At 41.0% G+C, this 21,741-nt stretch overlaps 2 protein-coding genes and 1 long non-coding RNA gene across 4 annotated transcripts in view; 2 read left to right on the top strand and 1 right to left on the bottom strand.

Annotated features, from left to right (window-relative positions):
* The first annotated feature begins 3,532 nt into the window (after nucleotides 1-3,532).
* The window catches only part of LOC145445220 (cytochrome b5-like), a 392,395-nt gene continuing 374,186 nt past the window's right edge, over nucleotides 3,533-21,741 (top strand). Inside the window, exon 1 of the mRNA XM_080323393.1 lies at nucleotides 3,533-3,543. The gene's annotated coding sequence lies outside the window, so the exon portion shown is untranslated. The remainder of the gene's footprint in view (nucleotides 3,544-21,741) is intronic.
* LOC145445205 (uncharacterized) lies at nucleotides 3,558-17,602 on the top strand. Of its 2 annotated transcripts, none has more exons than XM_080323375.1 (6): nucleotides 3,558-5,384; nucleotides 6,968-7,131; nucleotides 9,754-9,911; nucleotides 12,244-14,762; nucleotides 14,845-15,019; nucleotides 17,325-17,602. In XM_080323375.1, the coding sequence occupies exons 1-4, from the start codon at nucleotides 5,164-5,166 to the stop codon at nucleotides 12,670-12,672; spliced, it is 972 nt and encodes a 323-aa protein (XP_080179501.1). In that variant the 5' UTR covers nucleotides 3,558-5,163; the 3' UTR covers nucleotides 12,673-14,762; nucleotides 14,845-15,019; nucleotides 17,325-17,602. The 2 variants fall into 2 exon arrangements, with proteins under 2 accessions (XP_080179501.1, XP_080179502.1); XM_080323376.1 differs by having other exon boundaries at nucleotides 12,244-14,772.
* On the bottom strand, nucleotides 17,536-18,450 carry LOC145445222 (uncharacterized). The gene is made up of 3 exons (XR_013916915.1): nucleotides 18,111-18,450; nucleotides 17,988-18,045; nucleotides 17,536-17,631 (listed from the first exon to the last, which is right to left on the bottom strand). It is a non-coding gene; the product is annotated as an uncharacterized LOC145445222 (long non-coding RNA).

Raw genomic sequence — 21,741 nt, 5'->3', positions numbered from 1 at the left:
TTGAACATTGAACATACGACTGCTCTGCTGTTAAATCCCCAGGAACATGGTTAGTCGGAAAAGGTAGCGCCAAAGAGGAAAAGATTCGTAATTTCGCGAAGGCCCGCTGTTGAATTATGTGAACTCAGCAGATATGGTTGTTGCATATAGCATCTTATGAAATACGTCGGAGCCGGAGCTACCCATAAAATAACTGGCTCCAGCTCCGACTCCGGCTCTGGCTGAATTTTATGTAGAGCTCCGGCTCCGGCTCCAGCTCCGGTAAAAATGCACGGCTCCGGGGCTCCGGCTCCGGCTCCAAAGCCCTGATTATAACACGATTGTTACAACGTCCGGAGGCAAAATATTTCTCGCGATTGTAGATACTTTTGGTTACTACCTGAATTCCGCCGCTTACTTTCTTGCTATGTATTATCGTAACACGTGTCAAGCATGACTCAGGCTTAACTATACTGATTATAATCAAAACCAAGTGAGATATGGCTGAATGAAGGAAAGTTAAATGGATCCCCACAAACTGCCTGGTCCGTTAACGAACAGTCCTGATGCAAATTCATATAAACATACAATCCCTTCGATACTAAACAACAACTAATTCTGAGATTACAGATTGACGCATCAGTGTCTTGTGTCTCGGGCATTTTATCGACATGCTATACAATTGTTCCAACACGTGCTCTGTTATGAGTAGAGGAACAGTTTTCGTTGTCACCATAACGGCCCGGGAAATTTGAACGATACAGAAGAGCGAACTGACGTTGCTACAAGCCTTAATAACCCAGTCATAATGATTATTATTACCGGTGATATTTTGTGGAGATATTGTGACAATCTTTATGGTCATTGTAGTCCAGGTTCTTCCCGATCTTGCAGAAGATATTGCAAACGTTATTTAATAGCGCTAACCTACATCAATATTCCTCAAATGCTACACAACAATGAGAAGTGATGATGCCGGCAAATGTGCGACTTGTCGTTGTATCCAGAGTTTGTTAACGACTATAAACTGGTGATATGATCGTTGTCATTCCATTGGATGTTTTGCATGGCCTATTGTATATTCTCTATACTCACGGTAATTTGAGGTTGGTTGATTTTCTGAAAGTCCTGGCAAATTAAATGTGTTTTTCTGTATTTCAATTGACTCGACGAGTTAGTTCAGTGGTTCCCAACGTGGGCGATATCGTCCCCTCCCACTGGGAAAGTTAGCGGCCTAGGGGAGCGAAAATAACGACGGGAGCGATAGGGGGCGGTGGCGTGTTAAAACGGCTATAGTGGATTCAAGTCGGAGAAATGACCTAATGATGAGAAATGATATAATTTCGAGGTCGAGCCCGGAAAGTTGATATTTTTTAAGTCAACTCGCCGGTGGTTACGGTTTGTATGCCCATTTCTCGGTTCCCAGTATTTGGGGGCGATGATCGGTGTGAAGCTTGAAAAGGCGACGATGAGTCGAAAAAGGTTGGGCACCGCTAAGTTAGTCAGTGGATAGGCCTATATCTGAACGAGTCGCAATCGCTGTAGGACTGGCGTGGAAACTACGAGACAGAGATAGGTGAATGCGATAACGAGGAATTAATTACCAGGTATACGGATTCCACTTGACATTAATTTTCATTCGTTATTGTTAATAATATATTTTGAGATAACCCATCAAGGATTGAATAAAAGAGCATTATTGATTCGAGCCTAGCCTATGGCAAACGAAGAACTTTCGATGCGGTGGCAATCTTCGCTGTGAATGATTTAAATATTACGAGGGCTGATTGGATTACCATTGTCTCGATGCGAAATTATTAATCAAAATAACAAGCATGCCTCAAGAATTATCGTGTGGTTGGACAATGGACAACCGTCCCGCGTACATCCGGATAGGCCGGTGTTAACGGCGCAAAAGAAAGTATAATGTAAAATGTTATCACTTCGTGGGTAAAAACACGGAAGCAAAGTCATTTCGATTTGAAATCCTATCGGGACAGATTCGAGGCGAGATTCGACAGTAGTGCTTGAAAACGCTGCACACCAATTCCAACCTATAATGGCATTGCTAAGAGAAAAAGTTTTGGATTTATCTATTTGTTAGATTGTCTGAAAAATATCGATGCACAATGAATTTGACTCAATTCAAACCAGTACAAACGAAGTTATTGGTGTTGAAAATTTGAGATTTCAAATCATAGTATTTACGGTTGGTAGACCAGTAATACATAATTAAAGAATTTGCCACCGAAAATACTATTTTTTCCAAATCCAAAATTTTGTACTCCAATAACTTTGCTTGTACTGGTTGGGATTGAGCCAAATTTGTTGTTCACCATTTTTTTATTGGACAAACCAGCAATCTCATGGAGTGGCCAGTGAAATTTAAAAAGATTATATATCTAGTTTTGTTGACTAACTCCCAAAAAAAGTCATTTGTGAAATCCCCTAGGGGTCAGTAAAGAAAGTAAGTCAACTTTTCCTGCAATTCTTGCCTTTTTGCACTACCTAACTGAATTTTAGACCACTGCCACTTCTACTTCAACAGGCCTGGACTCGACCACTTACTTTTAACAATTTCAATTTTCTCGAGTACAAAGTAATTTTGGGACACATTCGTAACACTTTTATGAGTGATATTGCCATAGCAACCGGATAATTAGCATCTGTGGCGCAGTTGTCTAATCCATTGCCAGCGGCTCGACAGACATCGATTCAAGTCTCGGCAGTAGCAACTTTTGAAGTGTCGGAGGCTTATCTGGACGAGTTGTCACCTGCGTTGCTGTTCTCGCGGCATCATTAGGATGAACCAAAGAGAGAGATCAGACGAATGACAAATACAAGCAAGACCGCGAAAAGAGCGAGGGGAGCGTCAAAAGAAAGAAAGCCTGATAATACTAGGCATTCATGGTGGCCATGAATGCAGTCGACTCGAGGGCGAGATCGACTCCAAAATTCCTACCTAAGTGTTGGAGGTTTATCTAGGCTCCTCCTCGCAACCTCCTCCGTGTAAGCCGTGTCTTATTGAAGCACAGAATTGGGCCGTGCTACAAGTCGGCATCTACTTGATAAAACAAGAAAATAGGCCTGGTGTAAATGTAAATGACCATAGTGGTCGACAAACACCACGAATACCACAAACAACAACAATCAGTTGGCCAACATGAATGTTCGATTGATAGACCATATATACTTGGTCGTTTTGACATCCTCCTATACGCTTATTGCATTGCATTGTACGTTGTCTGCCTTTAGTGGATGAAAATAATAAAGTCGCTGATTGCAATTAAATAAGTATCACGGTACGTCGGTAACACGATATAATTTCGAATATTGAATCTATTTCTATCGACCTCGATCATTCACACATCTTGTATATTGAAAACTGACACCGGCGATTGATAAACAAAAGTATCCCAAAAATTCGTTTTCGATTTGAACTTCAATTCTGCTACTTGATGATTACTACTCCTACCTGTTCTTGGGCATAATCGGTCACAACTTTGGCCACATCACGTAATGACGGCAACATATCGCTTCTTGGAGGGTGGTCGTTGTATTACGGTGGGTAACAGAAATCATGCTTGTGAATCGAAAATGTCGACCATTATGTATGTGAGATGTAATTGCGGCAGAATATCAGATCTACATTTAGTTTGACTCACGAGTCTCAATCATGACGTAAAAACGTTTCAGGCGAGGCCCACAATATCGGCTCGAGAAAAGTAGAATCTTGTCACCTGTAACTGTCCACGTCGAACAACTGCCACATGGTCGACAAGATATGATCATCGTTCTATCAAATATGCCGGACATGCATTGTGGAACAGTATCTCGTCGGCTATTCGACAGTCATCGAACATGTCCAAGTGTCCATTGCCCATTGTCCACATTCAAGTCGAAATACAAACAATTTCTACTGAATGAATACTAGTCTGCCCTCCGGTTTACCGGAATACGACCTGACATATCGATCTCGCCTTCCGACATATGCCACCTCTTTTAGTCGCCTGTGCTTTTTATTATTTTCTTTTACTTTTCATTCAGTGTGCATATGCCTCCTTTTTTACATCTCCTAGGTCAGGTGGTGTCTGATTTCGAAGACTACTCCAAGTCGTTTCGACACCTTCCTACCTTTTTTGTATCGCAGTCTTGTGGTGTATTGAAATTTCAGGATTAATTAAAATCTCTCAAAAATTCGAGAGTCAATTCATAATTTCAATTTGCATGTCGACGGCCGCAAACAACATACTATAATTGAATTACGTGTCGACGGCCGCACATATTCCCTTCTATGGGAGGATGTCCACCCCTACTTTATGGTCATACACAAAGATATACAAAAATGTGCGTGACCCCTGGCTAAGCTAATACGTTGAAACTGATATTTTAGTCATTAGCATCCCAAATTTCGCGGTCTGGCTAAATCAAATGGATATTTTTTTTGATATTGTAACTAATTTCGAGAATTACCTCGCCGGCCTCTCAAAACCTTCTGGCGGGCCACAGTTGGATGCAGGTATTGCCGATTGACACCAACCTCCGTCCATAATCATATTCACGAGACTCGAGTACTCCCGATCATTCAAATTGTGGATGGCATGATTCACTGGTGATGATCAAGGTCATGAAGCTGGGCGAAATATCATATAAGGACTTTTACACTCGTGTGTTTTTTATCCACTTCCCTTTCGTTATACTATTACCACATGACCTTTAATATCCGATGCCACCAAGCTGTCTGAATCAGCCGCGGCCGCGTCGGAAGAATTCACGGCTTAAGAATAACATGCATTTCGCACGATGTCGTAAATAATTCAACAATACCGTACTAAGGTAGATCAAGAAAGGGGAATATAATTTCATATAAAGAGTCAATATCGTTTTGCATAACAGCATTCTCTTCAACGTGGCAGTGAGAGATATGATCGGGGTAGCTAAAACTATCAGCAAAGTGTGAATTATAGAGTTTATTTCCTTGTGTGGTGGGTACACACAGTCACCAGCAAATGAGCTTTGTGTATATGCGTTTGGGTATTATACAATTAAGAGCTTGGTCATTAGTAACGTACCTTCAATTTTACATGGACGCAATATGATAATGTATTTCTGTATTTAGTTATTTTTCATCCATAGTTGCTTGCTATTGACGGAATATATGTGATAGAATTCACGAGGCGTTATATGGACGGCATGACTCCCAAATCTCGTTCCTCGAGGGGTTTCAGCAGGGAAAGTATGGCAAATGCGGCACTTACCAAGAAAATGTCAGGACCTGAGACGCCCGTGAACGGTTCCGAGACGCCGGAATTAGTTGACGAGATTTCTGGTGGAAAGTCGTCAAAGAGATTTTCGACCATGAAAAAGGCTGCAGAAGAACAAAGGAAGAAAGTTCGAGAAACGAGGTAACGCACTCCTAAATTTTAGTGCTATTGACATTAGGGTTGTTGCATTGGTGTTTCGGTAAGACGTGATCTCAGTACGAACAGTGAACTGAATAAATTCGCGTGACCTTTGAGTTATTTCTATTCATAGCATATGCTGGTAATTGGAAAACGCGAATTTCCGCAGTACATGTGTTAGCACCAAGCCATCTGGGGCACAGAACTTCTGAATAACGCGAAGCAATAGCCTCATATTGTTAATTAATTCGATTAAAGCTTTTCGACTGACTCTCGTCAGCAGCGAACGTCACTATAATAGGGTGAATCAAATTCGAAATTTATAAACTATTTCGTCTCTATGACCTAACAATAGCAAAAACAAACAACTAGTAGACAGGCAAGATACGGTAGTAACGATACAAAACAACCGTTAACGAGTACATATTGTGTTAGCAGATCGCCTGGCTTGATTTCACATTGAAATATTACAGGATTACGCATATTCGTTTTTGTTGTTACCGAATGGTCATAGTAGTCATTGAATATAATAAGTACAAATCGAAATAGTGATGTTCCGGGCGTGCAGAGTCTACTCGTGCCGAACAAAAAGAAAACTAATGGGAATAGTAAAATTGATCAAATAAACTTTTCGGAGATGTAAAGTGAGACGTGTCGACCGTCACAGACGTTTACAAGTGCAATGTGGGTGCCAGATTTCGAAATTGCGAGACGAGTGTTTGCGACCAAGGTAGAATGAATATTGGCGTTGATGATTGAAACAATCTCAAAAATTGTATTGCGCTGCCCACCTACTATGGCATGTGTCTAAATATACCACTAGTTAGGACAATTACGGCACCCATAAAAGATGTGAAAATATATTCATACAATACTCTCTTCTTGACGAAATTTGAAATGCAAACGTTTCAAAATCAGTTGAATTACCAGCGGAAATAGTAAAAAGATATGAGCACTTTAGCGCGTAGTACAAGTTGACATGTACTCCCAAAAAATGCACTTATTTCGTTACCAACCAACGCTATAGATATGCTTACATTCAAAATGAGAAAATGTGGAAGTGAAGTGGGTGGTGCATAAACATTTTCCACGTAATTCCTAAAGAAATGTGGAAAAGACGGAGGTCCCGTCGAGAAAATGCAACAGTCCGCAAATGCCTGCCAGAAACTTCGGAAAGGGATAGCAAGCGATAACGCGTGATGGTGACTGTAGGTGTATAGTAGGCTTACTCGATACAACAGAAATGACGATATTGCAACGCTACCACTCGCGAAGATCTCTTAAATAGGCCTAAGGGTCGAATACGGTGGCCATCTAATGAAAATGGATGCTGACACAAATGTTTTCATGCCTTCAACTTTAATTTGAGACCACATCATTTTCAGAGCACAGCACCTCTTGCAGCTTTTGAACGGTCCGAATTAGAGTAGATCATTATTTTAATCGCAGCGACCATCAGACAATGCTCAGTGGTGAATGGCTATGTTCCTGACCGCTGAGTATCGTTGCATCTTTATGCCTATGTTATTTTTTAGTTTTTTTAGTTTCAATTTATAACATTATTGTTATCAAACCAACTGCTTCAGAAATCGACTTCAGGAAGAGGAGAAGTTGATAGTTCAACATCGAAAACAAGAGGAACTAAAAGTTCAAATACGGACAACATTAGAAAGTGTAATGGACGAAACGAAGAAAGAAATGCTGCTGATTTTACAAGAAAAAATCGATCAAGAAAAGCATATAATCAGAAGTACGTAGGATGTTTCGTGTGCCATTTCAACAGTAAAATCAGGGCATGGTATGGTATGGTATGGTATGGAAGTATGGTATGGTATGGATCGATATTTTGGTATGGAATATGGAAGAATGCAAGTATGGTATGGAATGGAAGATTTTAATCTATGGTATGGAACGACATTTCCATACTTCCATACTTTGGTATGTTACACATTTTATCGTGATCTGTGCAAGCTTCATGAATCGTACGTTGATCGCTGCTCACTGAATACGATGGCTTTTGTTATGTGTGAGTGTGAACGTGAACTATTGAACGATGTGTAGGTACAAATACGCGCTTGTGCAACGGTTTTAGGAGCACTTGAAATGACATGATTTTGTGATATAATAATGACAACAGTAATGTTGATCTGATATTCTATTGAGTCTAGACACGACGTCTCCGAGCATAGTCTATCGTGTGACGCAATAATTGGCAATGTTGGCAACTCCAACTATACCTCATTCCTTGAGTGACGACAGCTCGCAAGCAATCATGATGCAACGTACTAATTGCTCAATGCGATTGATAATTACATTTCTTCTGAAACATTGTCCGCTCCGCACATTTATACTATTTGCATACCGAGATATCTTATTGGTCATTTTTCAAACGCTCTCGCATTAGGATTATAAATTAGGGATTGGGGTAGACATAGTTTGAAATTCTCGCCACTCTAACCCCAAACACATGCTGTACTAATAATCACGCAGATCGCTGCAGTATTGATCGCCTGTAGCTGGGATATTTTATGGGTGCGCCTATATTATAAATTATTTTGCGAGTATTTACTTCAAACTTGCATGTGCATCATGCCAATGTACCGGAAATGCGATGATATTCTTTTATGGAGCAGGGGCGGGCAATCTCGCCAGTCGGTGGGCCGGATATAGGAAAATTAAGTACTTGGAAAGCCGGATTGCTGAATGGATACATTATTCGCGCATATATACAAGGAATAAATCGTATTTAATGAATGTATTTTATCGACAGCAATGTCGCTTCAAAACCATTTCTCGCCGATAATGATAATACAATGTGGATTTGAGAACAGCATTGTCATACAGGCGCCGCCATGTCTGCTTCTCTCTGATCAACTAACTCACGGTGCAATCCTGAATTAAGATTTCAAAGCGTTTCATAAGTCCGGTACCCAAAATTTTCCAAGATATCAATTCATTAGGGTTGAGTACATCATAAATGCCGATAATGCAAGTCTTCTCGCTTCGACGAACTTACGCGTAAGCTCCACCACTCTCGCACTCTCGCACCTATATAATTACATACGCAGTCACTATAATTTTATGTTTAAGCAAGTGGTGGGGAATCTCGGCTGACTGGGGCCGCGGGCCACAATATCATGTAAGACGGGAAACTGTCCGCGGGCCGGACAAAATCTCGTCGCGGGCCGCATCCGGCCCGCAGGCAGTATGTTACCCTTGCTTTTTATGGACGGTCCTAGATAACAATCTGCTGACTATCTCATTTTGCTCGCAGAAGCTGTAGAGTAGACACGGCACCACACCACCGTAGACTAAACCTCATCAAAACAAACTCTATAAAACTATTACCAGGAATTAGATTCGCATCATGGCTAGTTTAAGCAATAATGACATCCGAAATATCAATAATATAGGTGCTAGAAAAGGAAATATACTTATGATATTTTAGTATTTGAAAGTATGGAATATGTATCAAGTATGGTATGGAACAATGTTGGTATGGTATGGAAGATTGCAAGTATGGTAAGGAGCGAGTAAGGCAAGTATGGAGTATGGAAAATTCTTGTTCCATACCATACCATACCATGCCCTGAGTAAAAGTAGACCCTCGTCGACTATCATTCGATAACTCCGGAGAATTAACGTTATTGAGTTAATCTTATAGGCTATCAATCACCAAACCGAATGTGTTGAGTTGAGAGTACTTTGATATAATACCTTTTCATATCGAATGTTGAAGCACAATGACTTTTTAGGTCATAACATTGTTACATCTTATATCGCTAAGTTGATTTGATATAGAGAGAAATAGTGACGTGCCTGATCTTGAATAACACACTGTGTTCCATATCTCCTAACTATATCGTTGCACTACCTTCCTGTCATATGTGAAGCCTTTTGCGGGGATATCGTATAGTTATGTTCTTAAAATGGGTAGGTATTATGATTTCTTGTTCAAATATATACCTATTATACAATGTAGGCAACAATATCATGTAATGGTGATTGTAAGTTCGTGCTTTTTGGATTTAAAGACTTTTCCCATTGTTGGTGCTTGTGTCTGATTGAAAGATTTCTCAAGGCAGACTCGATGACCTCCTATCTTTTCAGTGTATCGCAATCATGGCGTTTGAAAATGATGAAAATCACGATGAAACAAACCAGAACAATGAATATATACAATAGACATACATTCTTGTTTAATTACATTTCTAATATTTTCCTGTTTTTACTCCAATTATTGCCGATTAGCAGAATTACGAAGCTTTATGGAGATAACGATTTACCTTGTACGTACATTGTAAAGATTTACTACTTAAATTGCAATTCGACGACATATGTGTCCTATATCTTTGTGTTTTATTCGTAATAGGGGATTTAAAAGCGGACCTGGAAAGTTCAGAAGATATATTAACGGTCGAATTGGAGAGGAGATTTGCGAATGGTGAAGCCTTTGACTCTGTTACGGCTAGACTTCAGAAAGAAGCGGAAGAAAACTTCTATAGAATCGCGAAGACGGAACTCGCAATGGTCAGATTCGCGAGATTCTGTGTATACCAGGGGTCGCCAACTCAAAATGGGTCGCGGGCCACTTTTCCAAATTCCTGGAGGCCGCGGGCCGCATGACATCAATATCGATATAAAAGTAGGCAACGCAGTTCAACAACCACGTCTGATAACTCTACGTTATTACAACGCTGTGCTTTCTAACATAGGCGACGGTTATAGTCACCACAAAAGAACTAATATTTTATTGAACAAACACAAATACAACAAAAAGTATCATGATCATCAATGTCATTATATTTTGGACTATGAGCTGTACACGATACCTGACAATGACAACACTCTTTAGCCGCTAAAACAGGGGTGGCCAACATTTTTGTAATTCACGGCCGCATTTCGCGTACTCATGTAGCCTGCGGCCGCATACCGGTGGTTAGTCGTGATAAACTAGCTGGGGCCAAATACCCACGTTATCATGTCCATGTCCATTGCCGGTACACTCCGAACTAATCTATATGCACATATCGGCTTACTATGCGCACCAAATCGTTAGTAGTTATGTTGTAAAGAGCCACAGAGAACCAATCTGTAGTCGCGCGAAGCGCGAAAAATTTTTCATGTTCATGAGTGAATTTCGTCAATAAATATTAGTATAGTTTCACATATTACTATAAAATATTTATCCTTTCTCGGCCAATGTGATCAGATTCCCAGATACAGCTGATGCAGGGGGTATCTGTGAAAACTTAGGATTGTTATTACAAGTGTCGACAGCCGCATAATTTTCCTTCTACTGCTGCAGATTGGCCACCCATGGATTGAAGAATCAATATTGGGGTTAGCTATACACGGTAGGCCTACTTGCTAGACAACTATCTCCTCGTAAAGCATGGTCTTTTGGAGCGCCCGAAGTCGTTTTGCAGGCGTCTCGGTCTTGGCAGTGGTGGGCCATTGCACGTCAAGGCAATATGCCCATTCGTACCAGCAAATTCTTCATCCATGGAATGATATTACCATGCCGAAGCCGTATCAACTAGTGAGTAATAGTGATAGTGGGCACATAGAATGGCTCACTTTGAAAAACAACAACATTATGTTTCAACTGAAATCAATTTTAGCGTTTCAACATGATTTACCAAGCGTTTTTCTGAATTTTTTTCAAATCAGGTCGCGGGCCGCAAAATAGGACCTCGCGGGCCGCGTGTTGGAGACCCCTGGTGTATACCTTTTATACCTATTAACTACGTCGTAGGACAAGAGACCAAAATGCTTCGGAATAGGATTTTCCAAACAAACGCATATGGCTGGTGCGAAGTCCCCTGTTCGTGTGAGCACGAACTTTTATCATATGTTCGCCGTGAACACGAATATGACGCCATGTGACTCCACAATACAGATTCAATCACAAATAGTTTTGCTTCAAACGCTTTTTCAACTAATTTTAGTTGTGTCAGACACCATGTAGCTAACCCTGGCTTTTAGTTAGGCATGAGCCAAGATAGACACTACAGTATACATTGATGTCATCTAGATTTTTCCCTGCTGATGGAACTTAGTCGCGTCTTCAATAATATAATAATCCACAAATTAATTAATTTACTCGTGCGCTATGTTTACAGAATAACACGAAGTTCTTATGGGACGAGAACAAAAACGTTCCCTTCATGAAAAATTCATTTCAGACCATTGAATAAAAATTATAGTCATACTGGATAGGCCACGGTGATTGATTGTTTGATAAACATGCAGTAAGTTTTAAGCTGAAACTTCTCTGTTCATCTTTCGATTATATCATTCGTTTTGATCAATCGAAAGATCAGAAGGTTCCGTTCGTGCGCCAGGATATAGCTGTGGAACTGTGCCGAGCAATGTGGTGAAATCAATTGATCTACATATCAATTCGTCCCGGCCAACTGAAGTTTAGCACGACAAGAGGCCACTGACGTAGCTAAGGAGGCGAAATGCGCTTTCGTTCCGCCACCAAATTTTACTCACCAAGTCCAAATGCACCTCTGTCATATTTAGTCATTACATCCTGTCTACGCCTATGAAAGAGGCCTGTAAACTGAGCAAACACTAGCCTATTGAAATACTCGTATAATTGGAAGGGGTAAAATTTAGTAATAGTAATGGTAATAGGCATCTATATATATATATATAGCCTATATATGCATATTTCCTATCGTGTACTGGATGCATGAGACCCCAAACGATTCCCCAGATGTCGAACAGAAATCAAATTGAATACTAGGGTAGCCTACATCCTAATGTCACGGAGTCATGGTATTCCTGCGCTCGCATAATAACTCTGGGACCAGGCACGGCACGCCGTAAAGATAGCTTTCTTCTCGTGTAGGTGCAACGAGATATGATCGTTGAGATCGAGCGAAAAGTGGAGCAGGACGAAAAGAAGTGGCAAGAACAGTTCAGCCGGAATACGAACGAAAAGATACGAGAGACCGAAGATCACGTCCTTAAAAACTTCAGATGCGGAGTGGAAGACGCGCAGAGGCACTGCGATAACATCTTGAATTCTGTACAAGATAGGGTTAAAGTTCTTGATGGCAGTTTCAAACAAAAAATGGACGCGATGAGCTCTACCAATTCAGCAAAACTTTCAGAGACCTGCAATATCATGAAAAAATTCGTCGACGACCTGCTAACAGAGAGGGCGTCGAACCTTATCTCCTCGATACAGGCCCAAAACGAGCGGTTAAGACAAGAGATATCGCAAGTTAGACGAGAAGTCGGGCATGTACGATCGCGGGCTTGCGCAATTTTATGATTTGAAGGATTTCTAGTAAATTTATGATGAATCTACAATTTGTAAAAAGTCTCTCGCATTCGATTCATTTGATATTGTTGTTATAATCAAGTTCGAATATAATTATGGTTATGGCATTCATTCACTTGACAATGACATGAATGAGGTGAGGTAAAGTTCATGACAGGTGAGATGGCATTAGCGACGCTTGATCAGAATCAACTGAGAAACGCATTATTGCTACCTACAGTGAAGTCGATAACTATTGCAATTGTACGAGCAGTCTTTCATAAAGACACGCACACCCGTATACATATGTAATGGGAAAAGTTTTGCAATTCAAGAAGAAATTAACAATTACCGTGGCATGATATTGCTGCCTCTATTGCATAAGTAGGTCTATATCTGAACATGCGCTGCAGGTCGCAGTATCGAAGGAAATGTCTTTTTGCGAAGGTTCTACGACACTGCGTCACGGCGCGGTCACTCCATATACATCGCATTTATTCCCTGTAACTTGAGCTATAGACATATTAAAACCCGTGAACAAAAATCTTAACAATCAGATATTATGATTAGCACTCGATTTTAATATTGAGCCAAGCTCGATGTTTGGCAACTCTTAGTAATGACTCATCCGCACTGGTTCAAATTTGTCGTGGGCTGTTGAGAGATATTTCGCAAATGACGGAAGGCAGAGGTTTTGCATTCGTGTTCGTGTGGTGTCTTCGTTGAGATTCCAGAACATGTTACGCAGTGACGTGCGGTCAAATGAGGCAAGTGAGGCAGTGCCCCGCCTGTCGTCAGGGTGAGTATGAGAATATTGTGAAAACCCTCGCTGATTACTGATAATTTCCATCGATGCTCATAAAGAACTATACATTTGAACATTTTTTCACCCAACATCATCAATTTGCAAGATTATCATTCAAAAATAAAGCGCGAAGGAGAGGTGAGGCACGGGCGGGTCGTGTCTCACTTACAACAATGCTATTCATCATAAACAAATCGTAATTCATAATAACTCTTATTAATCAAATGCTATATCATCGCACTGATGCTGAAAATCCAAATATTAACAGTGCCAGAGCACCAGAACTTCCTCAAAATCGCCAAGGAATGTGACATTCGGCTTTTATTACAGACGATGCTATCGCAGAGAAACAATAGCCAGGTGAGGCACAAACGAATCTGCCTCATGCACTGTTCGCTAACAATCGCATCACAGTGCCACACGTGCTTTCGCTTTCGGAAACAACAGTCTTGTAGGAATTGAATATATACTGGCGACGGCCATTACGTAATGCTGAGCGAATACGTTCCTTTACTGATGTAGCTGATGTATTTTCCACCCATACCTGTATAACCTTAAATTGTGTATGTGATACTGTGATAGCAATATTTATATAGCCTGCGGTCTCGTCGATTGTGGCCGTTATAGTTTTTTTCGACTGCACTGGTCATATTGACACCAGGTCGCTATTCTATGTTTAATTCCATCTGTCAACTTATAGCACGGCGCACTTCTAGGTTTTTGTAAGACACCGCTTACATGGAACAGATGGCGAGGAAGAGCCTAGGGCCCTTTTCATACCGGATTTACGAAATTCTTTCGGGAACAAGTTCCGAAACAGGCGATGTTCACATAGAGAAAAAATTACCGGAACAGTTCCGGGAAAAGGACGCGTTCATACCTATTTAGAGTTACCGCGAACTTATGTTCACACAGGTCGTGTTTTCGGTAAATTCGCGGGAAATTATGGCCAGTATGAACGCGATTCTCCGTAACTGTTGATAGTTACGAAACCATGTCTGTGGGGTGTTCCAGTTGTAATACGCTTGTGGAAAACAATGTGGGAGAGGCATATACGTGAGATGCGGAGAAGTTGGCTCCAACTTTTAGCTATGGGATGTTGCGGATATGCCTTCTCGAAGTGTATGGGACTCTATACTCAATATCTGTATCAGTAATATAGAGCCCGAGTATGTTCCTGACTTGTATATTATCAACCGAAGCTGAGAGCAGAAACTGAAAGCCAGCAAAGAGGATAGAGTCCTGGAATGAAAAGAACCACCGATCAGGCGATCACATCTGCGTACGAGCCTACGAGGTACGACAAAGTCAGTTTATCTTGTGATTGGTGATTGCTGTATAATGGTTTGGGTAAATCTAATCTTATGTACACTGTACAGAGAAACCAGGGAAATCGAGAAATTCGTGGGAGAAACATTTGGTATACTCTGCGACGAGCTTCCAGACCGTAACGAAAAGCAGCAAGCAAATTACACGAACTCGATTTCTCTTGCTTACTGAGTAGCTGTCGCTCTTTGGCGGCTAGCCAATGAGGCCAATCGTTTATAGATCCAGGTAAACATCAGATGTATTTTAAGAATGCAACTGTCACAAGTTGATTTTAATAAAAATTGCTGGTGCCTAGTAGGGCTAGCCACAATGATTCGAATACTCGAATCTGAATCGAGTATTAACATTATTGATTCGAGGCGAGTAGTAAAATACTACTTTTCGAGTAGGCTACTGAAATTATACTGAAAGTTGATTTACTAACGAGAATTATACCATAGTTTTGATAAACTTTACCACTGAGTAAGCCTTGAAACCGTGATTGGCCGTGTCACAACATACGAGATATAGTGCAAAGCTACGAACGTTGCTGGAAATAACACATTTCCGAAGTCATGACCATCCCATATACCACTGTCAAGCAGTGCAATGAAAACGGTATGGTCGAAAAAACATTAAAGTATCTTTAATGTGACGGACAATAGGTGTTATGTTCTTTATGGTGGCATAAAAAGTAGCCTACACATTTGAATTTTTGTCATGGTACATTGTGTTGTGATGTCATCATGATGATACTTGACTCGAAGCGTAATAAGTGATTCAGAATCGAATCACTCAGGTACTCAATTTTGCCCAGCCCTAGTGCATAGTAATATTTCTATATTTGTCATGGCGGAATGTCAGCCAGTTTTTGCGTAGCATACCACTGCAAAAAGGTCAGACAAATTTGGTCTTGAATCATTATGTCAGAAAAAGAAGTCTGAAAGACCAATTGTTCTTGCCAAGTAGGCTACTTTCTGTCTCAAAAGTAAGACCCAAATTGATGGAAAATAGACTCAAAACTGGAAACTGAGCAGTCAACATAATGACTTGACTCGAGTCATAGAACCATGAATCGAACTCGGCGCTCTGCTCGATGAGTTGGACTCGGATTTGACTCGGTGGTAAATTGAAAATGACTCGACTTTAATCTAGTCAAAACTATTGAAGTGGGATCAACTTGTGACTTGGTTACAACCCTGCTCACTTATTTTAATGAGACCATATTTGTATATTTTTGTAGTGTAGTCAGACATGTACATCAACCTACTCATTTAGTTACTTTTAGTTACTAAAACTATATAAGAAGTTCTAGTTACGGATTTGAAAAAGTGAATAGTTTCTGGTTCTAGTTGCGGATATTTGAAAGTGAGTAGTTCTATTTCTAATTGCAGATTTTGAAAAGTTGATAGTTCTAGTTCAGGGCCGGCCAACCCGTGGCCCGCGAGTGAATTTTCGAAATTAGTAGTATTAGTGTGCCGATAACTCTTGAAAAGAGGCACCCGAAAAGTCTTCGAGTTAATAAATATTATTCTACAATGGATATTGTATTGAAAGCTATATTCAAGTTCTGTACCACGAACCAGCTATTCAAAAATGCATTGCACAGATTGTGTATTTGCAAGGCCAATCAAAAATTTGATTAGTCTGGCCGCAACACTTGAGATGTGATGACTGAAATATCAGTTCCGACGCATTGGTAGATCTATGAGCCAGTCACATTTTGGTAGATCTTCGTACACTACAATAAAGCAGAATACTTTGAGATAGATTTATCAAAAGTAAAAATTTTCTACACGGTTAGCGCAACATGTTGTCACTCGATTTCTTGCTTTTAATATTGTTACCCCTTTGTGAAAATGAAAGAACGCCTAATGTATCAGATTGAGTCTAACATTATTCTCGGTTACAAGGCAAAGTGTCGTTGAACATATGCGACCTTGCGTTTGCGCTCTCAGAAAGACCGTCGACTTTGAAACCTAGGCTCAAAATGATTGCCGCATGTTGGACGAAGCTTTCGATATCGATATGTTCAGGTGCCGAATAGTCCAGTCCTTGCAAACTGAGCCCAGCGATATACACCAGGCTTCCAATATAGTCCAGTGACAATATTATTAATTTATCACTTCAAAAAATGTTTCGGCTAGTGGCCCGCAAAATAGTTCGTCAATCGAATGTGGCGATTTGGCTGAAAAGGTTGGCCACCCCTGTTCTAGTTGCTAGTTTAAAAAATTGAGTTCTAGTTAAAATTGCGCATTTCGGAATTCCAGTACTTTGTACAAGTCTGAGCGCTGTGGGTGGATAAAAAATTACCACAGGAACATTTGTACCAAACATGCATTTGCTGCATTCAAGTTTTTCAGGATGACTTCATGATTGGGAACCAGAGGGTTGCGTACTAGCCTACATAACTGATGGCGCAGCCTATCCCTTTCAGCCCCGGCTCATGAAGCCTTTTCCCTGAAACACAGAGCATAAGCTAAAGCTAGTGTCAAATATGTAATATAAATTTCCTTTCTGCTACCCTTAAAATTCACAATTGCTTTTTCAGAAACTTAGCAAAGCACGCTTGAAGATTTTGGTCGACTGAAGGCGCGGTGTTCGGCTTTGCTCAGAAACTGCAATCCACTAAGGGCAGAATGATACAGAGGATGGTATACACAATGAAGACAAGACCTGGTGGTGATCCAAGTATCGCTGGCCCAGACGTCGGAAATGCCCTGTGTGACTTTCTCAATAAACAATGCTCTAGCTTAACCAGATGTGTTTGTGCTGTTTCATTTTATTCATGAGAGAAACTATAACTTAATGCACACTTGCACAGTTCCACCTTTTTCATCAGTATCCTCCATCTAGACCTGCGAAAAGATCAGATTAAGTTACACTTGCCTAACAAAGGAAGACTTGGTTGCAACAAGAAAATGAAGGCATAGGGTAAAACCAAATTATGGCTTGGATGATGTACGATGGTTTACCAGCCCGTTGGTACAATTTCAATTTTGGTTAGTGATTCAGAGCTAGGGACATCATTCTCTGCTGCCACTATCAAGGCAGATGTTACTGAATCCCCTTTTCAGTAGGTGTATACCACGGTGACTAACCTACGCACAGCATATCCGTGGTTAGAAACTTGCCTTTGATGTAACAAATTTGGTAAGGGTTAAGATCACCTACCAAATTAGTGTTGAAGTCCTAAAGTTTTCAGGCAACTCACCCAATGGGCAATACTGCATCATTTGGAGATGGTGTTCTACCTTTTTAGCCGTGCTGCTCTGATAACAAAACCTCACAAAATAGAAGCTGACTAGTAGTCAGTGACTAGGTATTGTGAGCTTACAGAATATAAATCCAAGAATAATGCATTCCCAACACCATTACACAAGAAGACCAAAATGCCGCAGGTAGCTGACCTCGAAATACGAGCAGCCTGAATGAACAGCGCGTTACCGTAACTAAAAGTTTGATTGACAGCGTTCCGGGAACCCAGCTGCGCCATTCGTGTTCATACTCAGTCGGTCCCGTAAAAATCTCCGAAAATAAGCGCGTTCATACCGCCCCGAAACACCAGTGTTATGTTCACATAGAGGGGTTCCGGTAAACATTTTCGAGAAATGTTATTCCCGGAACCCCGGTATGAAAAGGGCCTAGGAGTATATAGCTTGCGTCTGAAGATGGCTAATGTTATGAGAAACAGGACGCCAAGTCCATCAGCTAACCCAGGGATCCGCCAGTTTCCGATTTTTCATTGTGACGTCACATCACAACTGTGACATCCTGGTCATCATTTTTTATCTTGTTTCCTAATAAACATGAACAAAACACATGTCATGCATGGATGCTTTCTCAGTACTTTTTGTAGGTACATGGACATGGTTGCATCGACATGGGCCTGCTATGAGCCACCCCTTAAAACCGTGCCCCATCCCGAAGTTCTAGATATCCCAAAGCTAATCTTTATGACTCCAATGCATTTCAGTGATGCATTTCAGCAATGATTTCAGTGACGCTTATAGCCTAGGACTTGTGCATCCAGTTCAGTGTCATTGTCTTTTCTGTATCTTCCAGTATCGTTTACATTTGCATGTTCTTTCAAGCGCTTCGCAATCGTTCACTATCAGTTCACCGAGCGAGATAGTGTAATGGTTATGCGTCCGACTTCTCGAGCGGTAGGTCGCAGTGTTGGTATGACTCGAGTCATGACTTGACTCGAGTCAGACTCGAGTCACTTTTTCCGTATGACTTGACTTGACTCGAGTCACTTTGCGAAAATGACTTGACTTGACTTGACTCGACGCTTCAAAAATGCAGATTGACTCGTGACTCGAAGCAAAATTTACGAGTCAATTTCAAGTCATCAAGTAACCTAATCGATGTCGACGAAATCGCCGTATCTTGTATAAGTTCGGATTTTTAACCGATCACTCAATGTTTGTGCGTTTTACCGAGCCTCCATTGTTACATCACTAATGAATTGATCGTTAAGGCAGTGATCGATGCTTACAGCTTACGTTGTCGTAAACTTGCTCACCTCAACCTACCCTCTTGCGTGCTTTAAATCGAGCGAATATCGTCCACGTTTATAATAATTGTATATCATTGATATATATGTGGGTAGGGTATTGCTCCATATCATTTTATTGAACTTCCTGATGCTTCATATGCTATCCTATATTTTGGCTGATAATTATATAGATCGGGATGGGCAGAGATGCTTCGCGCGCAAGCCGCATATCTAAAATCGTTGCCGTAAAAGAGTCACAACACAAATATTATATATGCTAATTTATTCCGTCACAAGGAAATGTAGGGTATCGGATGAAGTTTTTTATTGTGTGGTATAAGACGGTGCGTCTCCACCTAGGCTACAAGGTGTTTGAAATCGGCCTTATATGACGTCAAACTGTGCGGAGCTCGGTAATCATAACACTTCGTAAATATGTCTTTTTTAGGTAACTCTTGGCAATTAAGGTTTTTGTGTTTGGTTTCGGAATGACTTTTCAATTCTAGCTTTGGGATTATTGGGCGAATCTTGACGGAAAAGGCACAGTTACTTACGCTCATTATCATCGATTTCACATTGCACACTCATTGAAGAGGCGCAATCAAAAACTCAAAGAGCAGCATGCGGCTCGCGAGTTGCAGTTTCCCAGCCCTGACTGAGGCTATACCGCTATATACTTGCGTAGTTCGACAATTATACGTATCCATAAGCAATAGAGCGCCTTCTTGCATCTATAATCAACTCTGTATTCGTTCCTCGATTCAGAATAAATGGGGACTCTATCTGTATTCAAAATAGTTAGCCAACTGCAATGATCTTGAATCATGTATCGTACTTTGAAAATTCAACTTGACTTGACTAGTGACTTGACTCGTGACTTGACTTGACTTGACTCGAGTCACCTCAAAAAATCGGGTGACTTGACTTGACTCGAGTCACTTTTGAAAATCGAGTGACTTGACTTGACTCGAGTCAAAATCTGCAATGACTCGAGATGACTCGTGACTCGAAGGTAGTGACTTGATCCCAACACTGGTAGGTCGTGGGTTCGATCCCCGGCCGGGTCATACCAAAGACTCGAAAAATGGTATCCGCAGCTATCCTGCTAGGCGCTCAGCAATCACGGATAGCATGGAGGAGAAAAAAAACGGGGGCGCAGACTAGATGACCTCATGGGGCCGTAGCGCAACTCCGTCGCCAAAGCATCTCGATGGTGCAGGCGAGAAAGAATATCATATCTCTCTCTCTCTCTCTCAGTTCACTCTTCATTTCACTATCCCATGCATTCAACGTCGGGTCTGGGATGCCGACTTTGTATAGCGTGGGTTACTGCGTTTCTGGACTTTTTCAATACACTGTTAGTACAGCGGGATCAGCGAAGCTAACCTTGTAGTTGTAAGTTTAATATATTTGCGAAATGCGAATCTTAATCCAAGGATATCGGCATCCCTAATCAAAATCATGAATCCGACTCTTGTTCTCCGCAGTCCGAATGATATATTTGACCAAGTTTGTTGTGAGTGAGTGACATATTTCGTTTTGGCAATACAGTGTCCATTTCAATCTTGTAAAAAAAGGAGATTAGACGAGCAAAGGGCAATAGAGACTGTAAAACCGAAATTAGTAGGCCTACCTTAAATATGATATTTTGCACGTTTTCCTTCAATCCTTTTCGTTGAGCAATCTGTATTAAATAACTGAAAGAATCAAGTATGTATTGTAGAATGCAGAATTGCAACGGCTAACAGGGTGCAGACAAAACGCTCACGCCTATCTGCTTCTCTTGGTGCTGTTGTTGGCCACGTGTTTGTGGGTCTTTATCAGGTACTTTACGTGTGTGTGTGAGGGGGGGGTCAGTGCCTCACCAGCCATGAACCTCACCGCACGTCACTTACGCTATAATCCCCAATCAAACAGTTCCAGTGACAAAACTTCCGTTCTCGTTCGTAATAGCTCCTTGCGTAATGCTGACAAGCATGGTATTCTTTCTGTAAGTAACTGTTGCAACGCAGCTCAGACGTTGCGTTTGGTAATTGCACACGGTTATCAAACAGCACCCCATGTTCCCTAAGATAACAAGTTCTCGTATGTCCACTCGCTTTTCTAGAATATTATAATAAATGGCCATGACTTAATTAGCCTATATATATATAATATACAGAGGTGGTCAGTAACGAAGTACTTCAACTTTTTGAAGTAGATTTTGCCTACTCACACTACTTATTCATCTGCCCTCCTTTAGGGAGGATTTGTCCACCTTTTTAGCAATTTGTCCTCTTTTACAGCTTTGACAGCTAGGCTACTGGACAGGCCGGACAGGGTCAACTGAAAATCGCCATAGTAATGCGGACGCTCGAGCGGGTCATTCGTGAGTTTAGCCGCAGTGACATGAACTTTTTTTAGTCGACACACAAGTCGTTTTCAATTTCGGTAAATCAACTTTTATGATTTGAAAAAGTGTCCTCCT

Source organism: Botryllus schlosseri, chromosome 8 (genome assembly GCF_051294905.1).
Source record: "Botryllus schlosseri isolate E-star chromosome 8, Bs_hap1, whole genome shotgun sequence".
NCBI classification, from domain to species: domain Eukaryota; kingdom Metazoa; phylum Chordata; class Ascidiacea; order Stolidobranchia; family Styelidae; genus Botryllus; species Botryllus schlosseri.
This window is presented reverse-complemented; position numbering and strand designations above follow the sequence as displayed.